This window comes from Mytilus edulis, chromosome 1 (genome assembly GCF_963676685.1).
Source record: "Mytilus edulis chromosome 1, xbMytEdul2.2, whole genome shotgun sequence".
NCBI lineage: Eukaryota > Metazoa > Mollusca > Bivalvia > Mytilida > Mytilidae > Mytilus > Mytilus edulis.
This window is the reverse complement of record NC_092344.1, coordinates 119516084-119535039: the sequence shown is the minus strand read 5'-3', so window position 1 is coordinate 119535039 and position 18956 is coordinate 119516084. Positions and strand designations below refer to the sequence as shown.

The window sequence follows — 18956 nt, the reverse complement described above, 5'->3', positions numbered from 1 at the left end:
TTCAATGCAAAAGCATTCATTGTTAATTTTCTATATTATTCGAAATGTCACTTATATATTTTGTTTTTATTTTAAATAGATATATATTGTGCAGTGAATGATGCATGGTGTAAATGATATCATTGAACCATGAATGCAGAAAATGAGTGTATGGCTTTACTTTCACAAGGTGACAATGAATATCATTCCACTGCATCAGAATTGGAAGAAACAGCATTGTTACACCAAGAGATGGTTTCCGAATGTTTTCCAACTCTTTTTGATCGTGATATAACAATAAATTCATCTTCTGATATACATCAATCTTTAACTAGTAATTGGGATGCTACCCCTGATACGTATGATGAAACATGCGCTAAGGATCTATTTACGGGACATTCACAGTCACCTGAAACTGAAGCAGAAATGAATCCTCCAGTCGTGGATTACTTTGAACAGCCGTTTTACAACCTTCCTCCTGACAAAAAGTATCATCTCTTCGTTGCACATTCTTCTGAAGATAGTGCCGAAGTAAAGGATTTCTGTTATGAACTAGAAAAACGTTTCTTTCTTAAATGCATGAATTATGAAAGGGATTTTATCCCTGGAAAGTTATTAGATGATAATATTAATGATGAAATGAAAAACAGCTTAAAGATATTAATTGTTATCAGTCCAAGTTTTCTAGATAGTCACTGGTGTATAACTGAAGCGCGTCATGCATTTCAAATGGCGCATGCAGACGGAGACAACTTGAAAGTCATACCTATCCTGCTTCGTCCTGTGAAAAAAGAAATTCCATCCTTTCTGAAATCATATCGCTATATTGATGCTCTTCAAGAGAAGGATGTTGCAGCGAAGATTATGGACGCATTTTACCATTCAGGTTAGATTCTTAGTTCCTAGTACTTTCTGATCACAATTAAATTTGTATTTGAGATAAACTTTTCTTTCAAACTCACATTTGTAATGGTTGCAATTTCCAGAAGATGAATATTTCGACAATTAATGTTCGTAATGTTTTGAGCTGAAAGTTTTTAAAACTCAATATTTTTTAAAACGTTGATATGCTGACTGAGGGAGACCACAATTTAAGTCTTAATAGGAAACTAAATCATCCTGGGATCTCTCAAGAATGTTTACCAAACTCAAAGTTAGTAATTAACAAACAGACTATTCCTATTATTTCAACTTAGAATCATTTTTGATAATGGAATTTGTATAAAAGAGGGACGAAAGATACCAAAGGGACAGTCAAACTCATAAATCTAAAAAAACCTGACAACGCCATGGCCAAAAATAAAAAAGACAAACAGAAAAACAATATTACACACGACACAACATAGAAAACTAAAGAATAAACAACACGAACCCCACCAAAAACTAGGGGTGATCTCAGGTGCTCCGGAAGGGTAAGCAGATCCTGCTCCACATGTGGCACCCGTCGTGTTGCTTAAGTGATTACAAATCCGGTAAAAAGTCTAATTCGGTAGGTCATATTCATGAAAGGGAAGGGGATTGTAGTTACGACGTAAGGAACATATCCGATATCATTTGTGAAACGGTTGTTCCATAACGGTCAACCAACTCGTGATGGCGTCCGTAAAATTTACGAAGGGATGATTTCAACTTTACCATTTGGAACTCTTGGTTTAATAGCTTCCTTGTGAGCAGCAAACCTCTATCAAGAAAATCATGATATGAAATGCAAGCACGGGAATATCGTATCAATTGGGAGATATATACCCCGTATGCAGGTGCTGCTGGAATGTTGCTACTTAGAAATGGAAAGTTCACAATTGGAAAGCTGAAATCATCTCTTTTGTCGTAAAGTTTTGTTTTCAACCGACCCTCATTGTCAATTTCTAGATGTAAGTCAAGATATGAAGCCGACTTAACTGTATCTGTAGTATCCTTTATCTCTAGTTCGATTGGATAGATGTGTTCCACATAGTCACCAAATTTTGAATTGTTTAGTGAAAGAACATCATCTATATAGCGGAAAGTAGAGTTAAAGGATATTGCTAACTTCTTATCTTTCTTCCTAAGAAGTTCCTGCATGAAGTCAGCCTCATAATAATAAAGAAACAAGTCGGCGAGTAGAGGGGCACAGTTTGTTCCCATTGGAATGCCGACAGTCTGTTGAAAAACACGTCCTCCGAACGTAACAAATATGTTGTCAATCAAGAAATCAAGCATCTTGATAATATCAGTTTCAGAGAATTTTTTGTTTGAATCAGAGTGATTCTTTACAAAGTAGGATTTATCCCTCCCTAAGACAAGATACTTGTATCTACGTTGGCCATTCTTTTTTATGAAGCAAAGTAATATCAACTCTTTCAATTTGTCTTTTAGTTTGGAATGTGGAATACTTGTGTACAGGGTAGAAAAGTCAAATGTTTTAATACTGTTACAAGATGAAAGAGAGTTAGATTGTATGTACTTTAAAAGATCTTTTGAATTTTTAAGTATCCACATCTGATTCACGCCACCTCTAGAATAGGCAGTTTCACAATAACTTTGAAGCCCGTCTTTGATTGCTGATAAAATAGATGTTAATAATTTAGAAAGAGGTTTCGTGGAGCACTTGGAAGACCCAGCAATATACCGTTGTTTGTAAGGACACTTATGTAGTTTAGGTATCCAATACAGTGATGGAAGATCCAGTTCTTCATCTTTGGTTGAAATTCCAAAGGAACATAGAACAGACCTATGATTATCCAGGATTTCCTCTTTGGTAAGTGTCGTGAGGGTATATGTTGAGTTACCAAGTGAATTGTCAATACCTAATTCGTTTATCAAGCAGTTGATGTAGTGACTTTAATTCTTGTGCTAGAATTTTTAATACATTCCATGTTCATTCACTATTCTAATGTTCTGTGAGGCGCAAACCACTTTCTATTACAAAGAAGATAGCACATTTTCAATAGAATGCACTGTGCGGAGCACAAAACTATCTATACAAAATACATTGTATGGAAAGTGTTATGCACCGCTCAAAACATTATAATACAGAATAAACATGGAATTTATTAAAAATATCAAGCAGAAGAAACAGTGCAAGTTCCATAATTAAAAATAATTCCAAGTTCAAATAATAGCCTATTAATATTAAATTATGCGCATTAACGAATACAATTTTATTATTTCTATTATATTTTAAGTCTGTAGCATGATGAATTATGATACTTCTGGCAACACGTGACTTCAATTTGAATGATAATAAATGTGTTGACTTAAATCTCTTTCGAATGGCTTAAAAATCATTTACTTAATACAAACATTTACAACTACTTGTCCTCTACAGCTGCAGTTGATCAACTATATCACGAGAAAAAAGGTAAGTATTTCTATTATATATGTTCCCTGTTGAAAGTCCAAAGAAAACGAATGTTATACTAGAAGTATGTGGTCGTTGTTAAGAGTTGATTCAAGGTTGCACGGATGACAAAAAAAATATGTTCCAATCTTCAAACCAAAATACCGTCCCTTTTCCCCCGAATTTGACCTAGCGAATTATACTTATTTTTGTCGAGTTTGCACAGATATGAACGACACGACGGGTGTCACATGTGGACAAAGAACTGATACTTCTTCCGGAGCAATTGAGATCACCACAATTTTTGCTGGATTTCTGTGTTGTTTTTTTGTGTGCTGTAAGTGTAGTTTGTTTTCAGCCATGGTATTGCCAGTAAATTTTTGACTAGTGAGTTTCTATGTTCTTTTGATATATATTTTGCCTTTCTCTTGCAAAAAGCTTTGTTTCCACCTTACAAATATGGCAATTTGCAACTAACGACAAAATCTGAATTACACACTCTTGATTTAGAATAAATACAAAAGGAGTACGGCGGAGAGAAACATGATTGTGAACACTCAACCCTCCCCTATCCTTCAACAGCGGTGTAATAGCATAAAATGAGAACCAATTGTAAAAATCATTTCGAATGGGTTATGTGGTAAGATTGGCAAGAAGCAAAATCTTACTTACAGAAACAAACGACACAAATTACTGATTTAAAAAGTAAATCCAAAACCAATCACAATCACAATAAATACCTTAATGATGTTTTCACCAGATTCAAATATCAATCAATACACATCAAATGGATTAATTGTAAAAACAATAAAAAAAAATCTTGAGAAAATTATCTTCTTGGTCAATGCCAAAACATAAGTAAATTGTGTCAACAGTAGAAGCACCATAAGTTTTCAAACCTGTTTAGCTATATATATTTAGTGATATTCTTATTCATCATACAAAATCAGTGTTCATACAATTTTCAAATATCTTACTTCATAAAAATACATATGAAATAAAATAAATGACAATTAATTAAGAGCTTCCTTGCATGGTTTTGTATAAGTATGCTGTATTATTGTTATCCATTGTATTTCATTGTACCATTCTATCATGATTTGAAGGGAAAACATACCTATCTATGTAAACCCGTATTAAAATAGATATAAACACTGTGTGGACACCTTGTTGTTAAAATTGTAGCAGTAACGTCTAGTTTTATATTCAAAATAATAGCCTCCTGACCTAGGACATGCACATCAGAATGTGATTGTTTTTTGTCTACAGATTGTTTAAGGAATTAGTTTTATATTTTTCCTGTCTATGAAGAAATAACATTTAAATACATGTGTTGTACACTACAATGATTTTTTTAAAGTGAGCACCCCATTTTCGGTGTTCATAACAGACAACATATTACAATCATTCCTTATAATTTGATTCTTTATGTTATTTTAAGCCGGAGTAAATCATGAAAAAACATTCTTGACATAACTGTCACATGATAACATTATGTCTATGAGGTAATAGACAATACACTGTCATCCAATCAGAAGGAGGGTTAAATGAAAAAAAATCAAATAACAAAACTATTAAACGCGAAAATGCGATAACTCTTGATAGACGTTTACTTCTGTAGACGAAACGCGCGTCTGGTGCAAATATAAAATTTGAATCCTGGTATCTATGATGAGTGTATCTATTTTAAAATTACATATAAATAGTTTTTGTGTTGTAATATTCAAAACCAAGTGCAATTTATATGAACATCTTTTGCATTTTAGTGTTCACTGCAGAAGAAGTGAAAAGTCAAAATGGAGCACGTTTGTTAACTATAGAAGCTGTAAAATTGACCCCTTTTTGTTCGAATGGATATGTGTACGAATTTGATGGGCTTACTAAGAAAGAGAAGGAAATATTGAAATGTTCACTGGATGCTAATGTAAGTTTTAAAAACATGATAGCATGGCAGTCAAGAGTAAACGCACCACATGATAAACTATCCAGTCCACTGGCTTAGACAAAAACGTTGAAAATTTAACATACGGACAATGAATAAACTTAGAAAATATCTTTAAAGGATCTACAGTATGCACAACACAAATTTCCGTAAAGAAACGAGCACGATTAGCATTTTAATTGATCTGTCTTATTTAATTGGACTTCTTATATACGATACATGGTTAGTGTAATCAAAATATTTAACAGCCGGAACGCTAAGATCGAATACATTGCAGCCCAAAAGATGTGCAAATACATTTGTAAATGGAGAAGTGTGTTCTTCAAAGGACCATGAAAGAATTCATAATTTTACTTTATGGAGCATCATTTTTACCCTATATATTCTTCACCAGGTATAGATAACTTATGCTGGGTTTTTTTTTTGGGGGGGGGGGGGGGGGAATCGGAATATTTGTAGTTTAATAGAGTTGAATTTCGTATTTTATTTGGACGTTTTACTTTTTGATTCAAGCATCACTGATGCGTCTTTTGTCGACGAAACGCGTGTGCAAAGTAATAAGCCCTTTTCAAGGGAGGCAATCAACACGTTGATGGCGTTTTGGAAATGAAGATAGTACAAGGAATGTTACTCTTGTTAACAAACTACACATCAATGATTCAATTCAAATTACAAAACAATTGTGCTCCAGCTTCAATGACGATTCTAAATTATAAATATCAACAAAAGTTGTAAATCTATAGCATAGTGACACCTACTAGAGAATTTTACGTTTCAAACGAAACTTACGTACGTTAACACAACAAACTTAGGGTAACAATTATACGGACTTATAAGACATAATATAAATTGTGGTTGTCTCCCTTCGCCGGTTCTGTATTTCAGATTTTGAACAGTCGGATAGGTATAATTTTGTTTTAATTCTTAAATAACATTTATGTAACATGCACGGACACTTCAATTTTTTTTGGGTGGGGCCCGTGGGGGAGAGGGTCGAGGTTGCTGGGAATTTAAAATGAAGATATTTCTGCCCATTAGATAATATTCAAAACAAAAATTGCACGTCACAAGGGTCTACCCCTTCCCCCATATTTTTTTTTATCTAAATTATCAATGACTTAATATTTACAAATTAGATACAGAATAACCATACGTTGTCTTGAAATATCAATGTTATTGGTACAGGCTTAGAAACAGGAAGAAAGCGAGGCTGTTTCTAAGCATTGATATTTCGAAACAATGTATGGTTGTTCTATATTTAAGAGTTAAACATAAGGTTCTTTTTATACAATCATATCTATTTGGTAGGGGGTAGATCAAATTTGAAATAAATAGGCAGGACCCTCATTTGCGATTGATGATGAAACCAAGTTTGGAAAAGTATTTATAAAAAGGGCAGAACCAAAAAATGGCCACAAAACAAGATGATTGGAATATAGAAAAAAGGTTGGCAAGCTTGGACAAAATAGGCTCAATAAAAATTTCGTCTTACAGTTTATCCATACACCCCTCCCCTAAAAATAAAGGGGTTGCATCCTTATCAAAAACAATGGACGAAAGTAAAAGGTGTAAAAAAAATAAAAAAAATAACACATTTACAAAAAGATAATTTACCACAAACGTTTTTGGTAATTGAATGTCAATATTTTCTTTTTGTCTGTCTTCCTTCTTCTCAAGACTGAGCGAATTATCGACTTCATTATACCAGAATACAAATACGTCTGCATTGTCAGCATTCTATCGAACTGACGGAAAGGAGTTCAACTATTTGACTAAACCTCATCATTGAAGGTCGAGTCAATTGAGACAAACGGTACTGTAGTTCCATCGGTTTAATTAAAGAAGTAAATAGGTGTAGTCATGTTTGTACATAAGTTGACAGAGTAAAAGGTCGACATGTTTACACTAGAAAGGTTGACAAGTTGACCATAGAAAGGTCTACAAGGTTGACAAGTGTTAAGGTCGACAGGTTGACAGGTCGACCTGTTGAAACTATATCCAACTATAGCAGTCATCACGTGACTTTTGTGACGTCACACATCACCCGTATCAAGCCCAAGTAAAATGTATAGAAATGCATAGGGGCTTTCTGGAATCGATGAAATACATTACTTTAAGTTCATGATACTAAAAGTGTGGGTCTATATAGTAATTCCTCATATATTTAGAAATATAAATATTCCTTTTGGAATAGTTTAAATTTTGATCTTCTCCCTTCCAAATGCTTTTGAAAATTTGTCTTGAATCATACAACTACGATAAATATTGGATTTTCTGTCGTCTTTAACCTTAAATTGCGATTTAAACAAAACAGATGGAATAATTGTGGGTCTTTGTGCTTATTATTATATTCATAAATACTTGAAATATCGTATATAGAATAGTTTAATTTTCTATCATGTCCCTTCCAAATTGATTTGAAAATAAGCTATTTTCAGAAAATCTGCTATTATTTTTCAAGATGGCGTGGGGCGTGGGGCGACATGGTAAAAATATAATTTGCACGATTTTTACAATGAAAATTAAATAACTGTTGGATGCTCGCGTTTTAAGTCATTGTCTTACCTTAAAGCAGCATGTCATCGAACATTGGTTCCTTTTTATCAAGCTTAAATATGCTGTTGTTATATTTATAAAATTTTGAAAAATGGCGAACAAATAATTTTCAAACGTAGATGATGTTCGACACTTATTTTGTTTATGCACACAATTCAATTTATTTTCACTGTTTATATTGCAATTAAATATGACACGTTATTGTAACTATAAGAATAGCCTTGGACATAGCTAGATTAAGGATATTAATTAAGTCATAACATCAACGTGGTCAAAGAATGCAAACATGGCACCTAATCGCGATGTAAGTTTTGACAATACCCATGTAGATGCATGTTTTGACAATGCCTATGCCGGTTAGTGTTGTCCGATTATCAAAATTCTTTGCAATATCATTTTATATTCATAAAAGAAGACATCGAATGGATATAAACCGAGGTGAACTAAATATATATTTTTCAATTTTCTTTAAATAATTCATCAGGTAACCAGTAAAAAATCCTAATTGAACCAGTCATATGCAGAGTTATCGAACGTTATTATGACTGTAATAGTTGCATATGAGGCTGAGACGATAAATGCATGATAGGTTGACCGGTTGACAAGTGTAAAAGTTAGAAGGTTGACAGATCGACATGTTGAAAAGTCTACAAATCCATAGGTCGACAGTTTGACAAGTGTGAAGACTCAAGGTTAACAGATTGACAGGTCGACATGTTGAAAATCGGTACATGCATAGGTCGACAGGTTGACAAGTGTAAAGGTTAACTCTCGTGTATTGTTGAATGATGTGTTGGACTTGCAAAGAGAAGGGCTGAATTTATAAATGATATTGGTGAAGAACATGCTGCTTCTAAGGTTGCAGAATAAGGCCATGAAAGATTTGTTTTTATTTCGTTCTTACAAAATAAAATTGTCAATATTTACCAACCTTGTCAGTCAATTATTCAAATTACAAATTAAGATTCATTTTTGTTTTATACCAACTCGTGTAGGTGAGTGAGATTTAAACAGACTCAACTGATATACATTACAGCACGGGAAAGTTCTAAACATTTTTTTGTTTCTCAGTCAGTTAACATGTTAAAGACTTTTCAGTCTGATTATTGGTATCTAGTGGCAAGTTTTACGTCGTCACTTCGAAAACATTTGTGTGAATCAAGTTTAATTCAAAATAAACATGTTATACTGAACAATAATCATGATAATGATATATTAGTAATAAAAAAATAAGATAATGACTCAGAAAAGAAAATCAACCAAAAAACCAACTAAAAAAGGCAAGGCTCAGGGTCATCTTATGAATGTGAACTACCGAATTAAACTATTTACCGGATTTTTTTATAATATAAGCAACACGATGGGTGCCACATGTGGAACATTTCTCTTACCCTTCCAGAACACCTGAGATCACCCCAGTTTTGGTGGGGTTCGTGTTATTTAGTCTTTAGTTTTCTATGTTATGTATTCTGTACTATTATTTGTCCTTTTGTCCTTTTGTTTTAAGCCATGGCGTTGTCAGTTTATTTTCAATCTATGAAGTTGACTGTCCCTCTGGTATCTTTCGTCCCTCTTTTATCATTAAGCAGATATGATCTGATAGCTACCCAAATTGAAACGACAGAAATTTTAGACCAATCAAATATGCTGCTCCATTCAGCTTAAGTTGTCGCTTAGGCAATGCAACAGAAAAAAAATATAAAGATTACTATTTCCGAAAACCCTACTCGGCATAGTTCACCTATTATGGTAATGTTTTGTTTTGATTGACAGCTAAGACGGTACAACATTGCCTGTGACAGTCAATTTCTTAAGTTTATTTGCTGATTGCCGTAAAAAGGTCCAATAATCTTAGCATCAAGTCACGCTTCGTTGACATAAATGGTTGAGATATTATAACCAATTCTGCACCATGTGAAACCGTATCTCGCGTTTGGATTTTTTATTCGAAACGCCGACCTTTTCTTTTCCCGCGACAGCTTTCTTTTTTCTGGAGTAATTACCTTTCACCAGGGATGCTTCGAATGGTAATAGTAACACAATGCTACCTTCAATCGCCCTGTCGGTCCGTGGGTCTGTCCGTTCGTAACAAACCTGTTGACACTCTCGAATCTGCAGCCTTCAAAGGATTCTAAATATGGCAAATTTATCACACCGCGATATGTTTTTTTTTTACTTGCCATATTAAATTTTCCAGGTAATAATTTTCTTGATAGATTATGGCACACACGACACAGATCATTCATTAAAAAATAGATAAAAACTGAATCATAAGACAAAATATGTTTTGTATTCTTACAAATATTACCAAAAGCCTTTACTCATGTTAATGGCAATCAAATTAAATAAAATAACACCCAAAACGATCTAAATTAATGATAAAGTAATTCGGGTATTTCAATATGCCTAAATATTAGAAAAAAACACTACACCCTACATGTATATATTTTAATAACCTAAATTACTGAACTTGTAAAATGTCCTTCATCTTTGATCAACTTTATCCTTTTTAGAATAAATATGTTCAAAAACTATTTTTTCCGTATACTCTCTTAACGCGGCACGCGCTATTCACAAATTAGTTGAAAAGAAACTCTTTTAGTACGAAAATAGGAAACATTGTTAACTGCATATCATTCAAAATATACCTGTGTCCCCTACGAACAAAGTTTGCATTTTCTTAAGTACGGATATAATACTAGTGTAAACGTTTGGTCGTAGAGTACGCTATTTTAAATAGATTTGAACTAAACGGAAAAAGGGAGACAAACACAATTTTACAACGACCAAGTTAAGGTGTATTACGTACGTCAAAGTATATGATTTTTGTTCAATTTACAAGTTAAATGGCCAACGGGAGATAACAATGAGTATTTTTTTAAATGTTAAGGTATGTTACGTATTACGTACGTCAAAAACCTAAAATTCTCTAATGAACGCTAACCCACACTGATATATATATACCTACTCAGAAAAGTGCACAAACTATTTAGTTTTCATAGCTAATAATCAATGTGTTAATACATTGATAATATACGGTGTTAAACATAATTAAAATCTAACAATATTAGACACAATTACATCGTATGCTTGCATCAACCTACCCAAAAATGTATTTATGTAAAGCTAAAACATTTTGACATTGTCTATATTTTTATCCGTGTCGGAATTTTAATATAACCACAATTTTCGGTTTAGATTTAACTAAATATCAACATCTCGATATCGTCATGTAAATTCGCTACTATAGGTTACTATAGTCTTTAACAATGATCAAAATACATACCGTATACCAAGGACCTTCAATGATATAATGCCTCTAATGCTCTTGGGTTTTTTTTCATTTATACATCAGTATATTCACCAATTGATAGAAAACTTGTGATATGATCTTAAAATTTTACTGTTTTTATCATGTACACTTTTTTTTATTTCAGTGCGAAGAACATTTTGCTACTGTTTTAAATCAGGTAAATTCACATCCTGTAATGAGGCATTACCGATTATTCTGTGGTCGGAAATTTGGCTGTGGTGCAACATTATTATTTGGAATGGTAGCCACGGCCTTTGTGTTTGGATTGTACTTTCTAAGTATTATAGTTGAAAAGAAAATTACTGACAATTTTGGAAATGTGTTTTTCTCGGCGTTTATAATTGGAGGACTTATTTGGATTGGATCATATGGTTTACTCTTCATCGCAAGACGCAAGGTATTTTCTATCTATGAGTATACCAAACGTTTCATAATTTAATAATAAAAACCATGATAAAAGAGAAATGAACAATATCAGAGAGATATTCAATAATATAATTCAAAAACAAACTGACCATGTCATAACAAAAGTCGACAAATTCTTTATTTAACGAAGGTAACTCATTTAACATACAATTGTTAATCTCACACAAGGCTTTCACACATTTAAATGAACAATTTATATAACAATCAATGCATATAGCACAATAATGATAGAGATGTACACAAATGTATCTACACAAGCATGAAAACAGAACTAGCATGGCAAGAATGTTTTGTATGAAGAACAAGGAGAAATGTTCATTCCCTCTCATAAGTTGAAGGCAAAATTAATTTACTGCGTTTTCCGTAATACAATTTCATAGCTTTTTGAAAATTCTATGATTCTAGGTAGTAGTATTATTTTTTAATTTCTAAATGCAACTATTCTTCGCATAGATAAAGCATAAAGCAATATTTATATTGTCATGTTTTTATTTATCAACACAAAGTTTACAAATCTTTGAAAAATCATATGCAATAATCTGCCTAGGCGGACATACGTGAATTAAAATATGGCTTGTCCAACGGTTAGACACTTCCAAATCATAAAACGTATATGGGTCATCAGGACAATGATAGATAAAAAATTCATATGTTTCATCAATAACAAAACAAAACATAGCACTTATCATTTATACAACACCGAAACTAATTAGGAAGAAACTTACACACCTGCAAAAAAATAATGAGCTCATGGGTAATATAGCATTCATCTAGGTTAATCCAAATTTTATTGACACAACCGTCATGGAATTATGGTGAACACAAACTGTCTAATGTGCAATTTGTTTCTTTTTTATAGTGATGAATATGATAGTTGTTGTCCATTCGTTTTGGGAGTTTGAACTTTTGCATTTGCCAATTGGTTGCGGACTTTCTGTTATGGATTTTCCTCGGAGTTCATTATTTTTGTTGCTTTACTTTTTTCTAATATTGATATATCATATATTTTCCTTTTCGAGTACAATTTCTTATCTGGTTTGGCTTATTAATCATCTATTCTTTTTTGCTGGCTTTTTTAAACTTTCCTTTTACAAATGTTCAAACAATGTTCATTGTAATTCTTAGTTCTGAATGGAATGAAGGAAGAAATATCTTGAAAAGATGCAAGTAAAATCAGATTTCCCATAGGTTGCACAATCGTGTAATAAAGCAAATAGCATATTTGTGGTAAGAAATAACAATTTTTCACTATGTGCTTCATTTGTTTATTTCACGTAAATTTATCTTTAAACCATTAAATAGACCAATACCTATAGGTTGCATTTCTGTAAATATTGACAATGAAATTTCCCATAGGAACTCCTTTTACGTCAAAAACTGTACCACTTTTAATATGAAGTTTTCAAAAAAATCTTATCCCAGAATTGAAAGTTCATATGCACTACAATTTTTTTCAAAGGTCAAAATATAGGGCTGTGCGGCATATTTTCAACGTTTATATGCCCTGAACTTTTCATAGTTTAAACTAACACTAATTCTCTTAACTACCCCTACCTCGAATGAAGGGTTACCACAGATTTCAATGTAAACAATATGCACATGTATATTCGCTGGTAACATTCCCAAGTTATGTCTCTATGAGATGGAACACAGAGAGCTTAACTGGGAACCAGTATGTAAACAAAATCAATTTTCTATGATTTTTTCTCCTCAAAAGAGGCGTGGTTTGAGAAATAGCTGTTTTTACAAAGTGCAACCTATAGATGAATTTTGGGGTTTTTTTCTTCTTGGATTTATGTTTCCTTGTTTTACCTTCCATGCATTCGCGTTTATATTACAATAATTAAAATTCAATGCTCTTCAACTTCGTACCTCATTTGACCTTTTAATCTTTTTTTTATTCGAGCGTCACTGATGAGTCTTCTGTAGACGAAACGCACGTCTGACGCAAATACAAAATTGTTATCATGGTATCTATGATGAGTTTATTTACCTGTTTACAGTGGTTAGTTTCTTTTTCTAAATAATTAAGTTAATATATAATAACATCTAAAGGTTACATTTTCCAGGCATAACATTACTGGGAGATTATGAATAAATAGATATTGTAAGAAGAAAACATATATTATCTCCTAAAATAAAATAAATCAAGAAAACACAAAACATTTCTTTTATTTACAGATGGTTACAAAACTACGACGAGCCATATGGAAAGTGAACAGCGATTATTTCGAAGACAATAAATGTCTGGTTGTGTTCGACAACACAAATATAAGTAAACCAAGTGTATCCTTGTACATGGTTTTTTTCGAACTTTTTTTCTGTTTTCTTTTCTTTTTCGTGTTTTAAATGATTTCCCTGATATGAACAACTTTGAATATGACCACAAGGAGTTAAATCATGTCAATGCTCTGTTACTAGTCAAAAGCCGAATTCAAATTCTATATATAATAACTAATTAACATGTTTAACATTACATGGTATGTCTTATTATTATGTTATGAAATTTCCTTAACGAGACTAAGCTTGCTGTGATTCGATATGATACGTCTGCATGCAAGGTAGGAGAACATTATAGACTTGGAAGAAAACTATTTCAAAAATCGTTACAAAACAAGAAAATTAAAGTTTTTTCAGAAAACAATAGAGTGTGTTTTCTCATTTCTATGAGACTATAGTGTTTACGTGCAAGCGCCGGTTTCAAAGAAACCGACATATACATTTCGTATTTAGGAAATGCAGATGTTAAGAAAGCCATGGTCATTCGGTTTTTAAGTTTTGTTAATGCAAGTTCCTGTAATGATTGGGTTTAAGCCTCAGTGAACTATACTGTCCTGACTTTTCATTTATGACAGTCAATGTTACCAATGTTACGATTTTTTCTCTGATTAAGTTTTTATCAAACTGAATTTGTTGTTTATTTAGTCACATTGATTTTTCATTTCCAACAAAACATCAAATTCGTAGATTTGGCACGTTGCACATTTAGCAGATTTCTTTATCGTTATTCTTAAACATATGATGATCATGTTAACATATTCAACTGCGAAAGAGGGGCACCAAAGGGATAAGCAAACTCTTCCGTCGCCAACAAACTAATATTGCCATAGGAAAAAAATGAAAACAACTTCACTTCCAAAAACAATAGTCTACAAAGCACAAAATAGAAAACTAAGACTTTAAAAAAAGTCTTTCGAAAAACCGGGACCAATTTTACTTTTAGGATAAAAGTTTGCATGTAATTACGTAGTGAGAAAGACATTGGGGTTTAATTCACTCTGTAAATAGGTGTTTAATTCAACATAACAGCAGAAACAATGCTGACCTTAAACTTATTAAGTGTCAATTACAGATTACTAAATAATCATGAATTCAAGTGTATCATGTACAGATATTTCTTTATTTTTCATTCACGTAGGAATACGTAGCCATTTTGTTAGAGAAGAGGCACCAGTTTACTTACAAGAAAGATAAAATAGAGGTCAGTACCACAATATCCTTAATAAATATATAAATGAATTTCAAACATTACAAAAACTTAAACCTTTTTAGTTAATTAAATTGAGGTCACAAACATGTTGATATTGACATACATCATCACTGTTAGTTATATCTTTTGAATTGATGCAAATTTTATGTCTGGCCTTACTATACCTATATAGTATTATTCTTTGTAAATGCCGAATTGTGACCTATAGTTGACGTTGATTACATTTACGTCATTTTGTTCTTTGGTGAATACTCCCCCCTATTGCCATCCATATTTTAAAATATTTAACCTACACTGACCATTTTCCGGGTCAAGCGTTCACACTTTTAGTTTACTGTGTTACGTTTTATTATTGTTGTTTGTCTTTTTTAGCCATGTTTCGTCTATTGTTAATTATTTGACTTCATTTTTGATTGCCCAATCGGAATTTTTCTCGTTTTTTAAATGTATATTTTGGTAAAGTTAAATAGGTCTAGAGTGAAAGCCTTACTCAAAAGGGTATTTCACCTTAATCAATATCTTACCATAATTATGACATATTAATAGTCATCAAAAGTACCAGGATTATAATTTAGTACGCCAGACGCGCGTTTCGTCTACATAAGACTCATCAGTGACGCTCCTATCAAAATAGTTATAAAGCCAAACAAGTACACAGTTGAGGAGCATTTTTGCAATTTTGGAGATATAATATATTCATAGATAACTTGATTTGTTGACACACTGGTTCCAAGATATGATCTCTATGTTTCATCTCATAACTTGGGACTGTTATGTTAAATAGGTCTAGAGTGAAAGCCTAACTCAAAAGGGTGTTCCACCTTAATCAATATCTTAGCATAATTATGACATATAAAAGCATTTTTTCTAAAATAATATAATAAAAAGAGGCTAAATAGGTAAATATTTGTAAATACAGCTGTTTCACAAACCACACCTCTTTTGCAATTTTGGAGATATATAATATTCATAGATAACTTGATTTGTTGACATACTGGTTATAAGATATGATCTCTATCTTTCATCTCATAACTTGGGACTGTTACCAGTATAAAAACATACTAATGCGTCTGAAGCAGGCAAAAAGTTAAGGTAGGGGTAACACATAATTTTAGTGTAAGTTTAAATTCTAACAAGTTCGGTGCATGTTAATGTTGAAAATATGCTTCACAGTTTTGACCTTTTAATAAAACAGTAGTTCATATTAATTTTCCTTTCTATGATATATATTTTTACGTAACTTCATATTAAAAGTGGCACAGTTTTAGCCGAAAAGGGAGTTCCTTGGGAAATTGCATTGTCTTTATTTACAGAAATTCAATTCATAGTTTTTTGTTTGGTTTTTTTTTTCAGGGGGGGGGGAGTATTTTTAGGGGTAATAAAGAATGAAGTACTAATGAAAAAAATGAATTAAAAAATAAATGAATTAAGTAATCTGTTTTCAATTTTTGGTTATAGTTACTACAGATCAGCAATCGACAAGAATGCAAGATTGTACAGAATGTTAAAGGCACGCAGCAACATTCGATATTTCCTGACTGTGAAATGCAAACTATCGCATTTTTTGTGATACGAAGAAAAAAATATATTGTATTAATTGTAAGCTACTTTTAATCAAATGTTTTAAATTAAAAAAAAAGTGTATTGCTAATTAATATACTAATGACGTACAGGGTTAATTTAATAATTTTATTTATTTCAGGAATTGGCACATATCAAGATAAAACAACAGCTAGCATATTTACAGCAGAATGGGTTTCTGTGTAATTGGTTTACACTGGACCTCTGTGACTATAACAGACACAACACATTTCTGAATAAAAAGTGTCTTTGTCAATTGATGGAAAATGGAATTATTTATCCTAAATCAGTTATTACAGTTTAGAATAACATATACTCTGCATAAGAGAAGTAAATGAAATAAGCAGAAGTCTTGATACAATATATTAACACAACATAGTAGTGTCTTTCTTTTAATTGAATTGAAATGAATTAAATTTTAAAGTTTCCACTGTTCTTGCCGGGTATGTTATTTTGTCATACAAAAGTAATTGTCTAGAATTGCGAAGTATGTGGTATATAAATTCACACATTTTGTCTAGAATGTACATATTTTTTTTGACATTTTCATTTATGTTTTTCAAATTTGATAGCAAATGTGTAATAAACGTTATCACATGTACAATTATCATCCTTCAATATGATTGAGTTAAGATTGTCGTTAGCAGTGTTATATATATGTTGTGTACAAGATGTAAGTTTGTACAAATTATAATTTGTACAGGGTTCTTGTACAAGTTATAAGTTTTTTTACACTTACACACTTGCACCAGGTGACACAGGTTTATCTTCTTAAATATACCAGTTTAATGTTTTGAATTCCAATATATATACTTCAACCCAACATTTAGTGCTTTTCTCCTTGTCTTCAAACTGGAAATTATGATTTCTAAATGGTTTGAATTCTAATTTTATTTTTCTCCTTATACCATATTAATATCCATTAAAAGTCTTTTTGTAGTCTTATAATGTTTTTGTATCAATGCTCAGTATTAGTCTGTATCATGTAGTTGTGAAAATATGACAAATATGCGGGGGAAAAAGATTGAATGCTTGCATCAACTATTTGTGTTAAGCAGTTCATAAAACACTGATAACTTGTACAAAAAATCTGTACAAATTATAATTTGTACAACATTGCAACTTGTACACAACATTATAAAACTACCATTTTGTAATTTAAACTTTATTTGTTCTATTTTGCAACTTGTATCGTTTTGTTATTATTTGATCTCAATTGTCATATATAATATAACGCTTCATTTATTATATGATTCAGTAGAAAATTCATATTTCAGTTCATCTGAAATGATAATTAAACTATTAGGATTCGAATACTAGTACGTTAGGTCTGTGCATATCCGATTAATTACAAATGGGAACTAGTTTGTTAGGTATGTACAAATTTAGGCCAAAGACAGTCGGGCCTGTACATACTAAACCAACCCAACGAACAAATCTGACGCTATCCTATTCCCTTTATTCTATTCATTTTTGGGATACGATTGCTTTCAAGCAATCTGTAGACTTATACCGGTGGCTCAGAGCAATTTCCCTCACGTCAATCCTTTTATTCTAAACATTAAGGAACATCTCAGATTCTTATGATTGTTTTGCTTTAAAAGGTAAAAACAAACAAAGGGATTGAACTTAATCAACTTTCCTATAATGCTCTTTTCATAATCTTCATGTTTGATAAATCCCTTGACTTCGATGCGTGTTTTTAACAACACGGAAAATCAGAATTAACCAGTATTTATAGTTAGTGTAGTTATAAATTTAGAAACACGTCAGAGGGAATTCCCAGTTTTGATAAAATGCGAGAGTTCTCTGAATACCGATAAATCTATTTCTGTCATATAAGAACTGAAGTGGAGATTTTCTTATATGTTACCGTTATGAAACTGATATTTGAGATTGTACTTCCATAAAGAAATTGAGAACCATCTAGGTCGTTTAATAAGCATTTAAATATCTTGCCCCAGGGTTTGATTTGGAAATTATGCGCATGCGTATAGTTTTCTCGACTTTAGGGTTTTTTAGATTGAATGGTTGCTCTGGATTCCCCACTCAATTAATTAATTTATAGCTCATGGGATCTTTTCTACGTATGTCTGCTATTGAAGGTTATTGTTGTTGCATAATTTTAAATCATATGCATCATTTAGATTAAAATAAATATATTCCACATCGTAGAACACCCCTTTAGGCGAAATGGAGTCTTCCATATTATCGTTTCGAGTTGTCCCCCTTCCGTCAGTAACTTCCGTGAATTCTGAATATAAACAATACAATACAATATGCTTTATTTTAAAAACACTCAGTCACTTTGACATGTGAAACAAGAGGTAAATTACAAAATACAATCACA

At 32.0% G+C, this 18956-nt stretch overlaps 1 protein-coding gene across 1 annotated transcript in view; it reads left to right on the top strand.

Moving 5' to 3' along the window:
* LOC139503476 (uncharacterized) overlaps nt 1-18956 on the top strand; it is a 20516-nt gene extending 1560 nt beyond the window's left edge. Inside the window, exons 2-9 of the mRNA XM_071293266.1 lie at nt 80-865; nt 3287-3319; nt 5065-5222; nt 11234-11506; nt 13717-13821; nt 14061-14096; nt 14954-15016; nt 16728-18956. Of these exons, the coding sequence (XP_071149367.1) occupies nt 130-865; nt 3287-3319; nt 5065-5222; nt 11234-11506; nt 13717-13821; nt 14061-14096; nt 14954-15016; nt 16728-16910 (1587 nt within the window). The 5' untranslated portion in view covers nt 80-129 and the 3' untranslated portion in view covers nt 16911-18956. The remainder of the gene's footprint in view (nt 1-79; nt 866-3286; nt 3320-5064; nt 5223-11233; nt 11507-13716; nt 13822-14060; nt 14097-14953; nt 15017-16727) is intronic.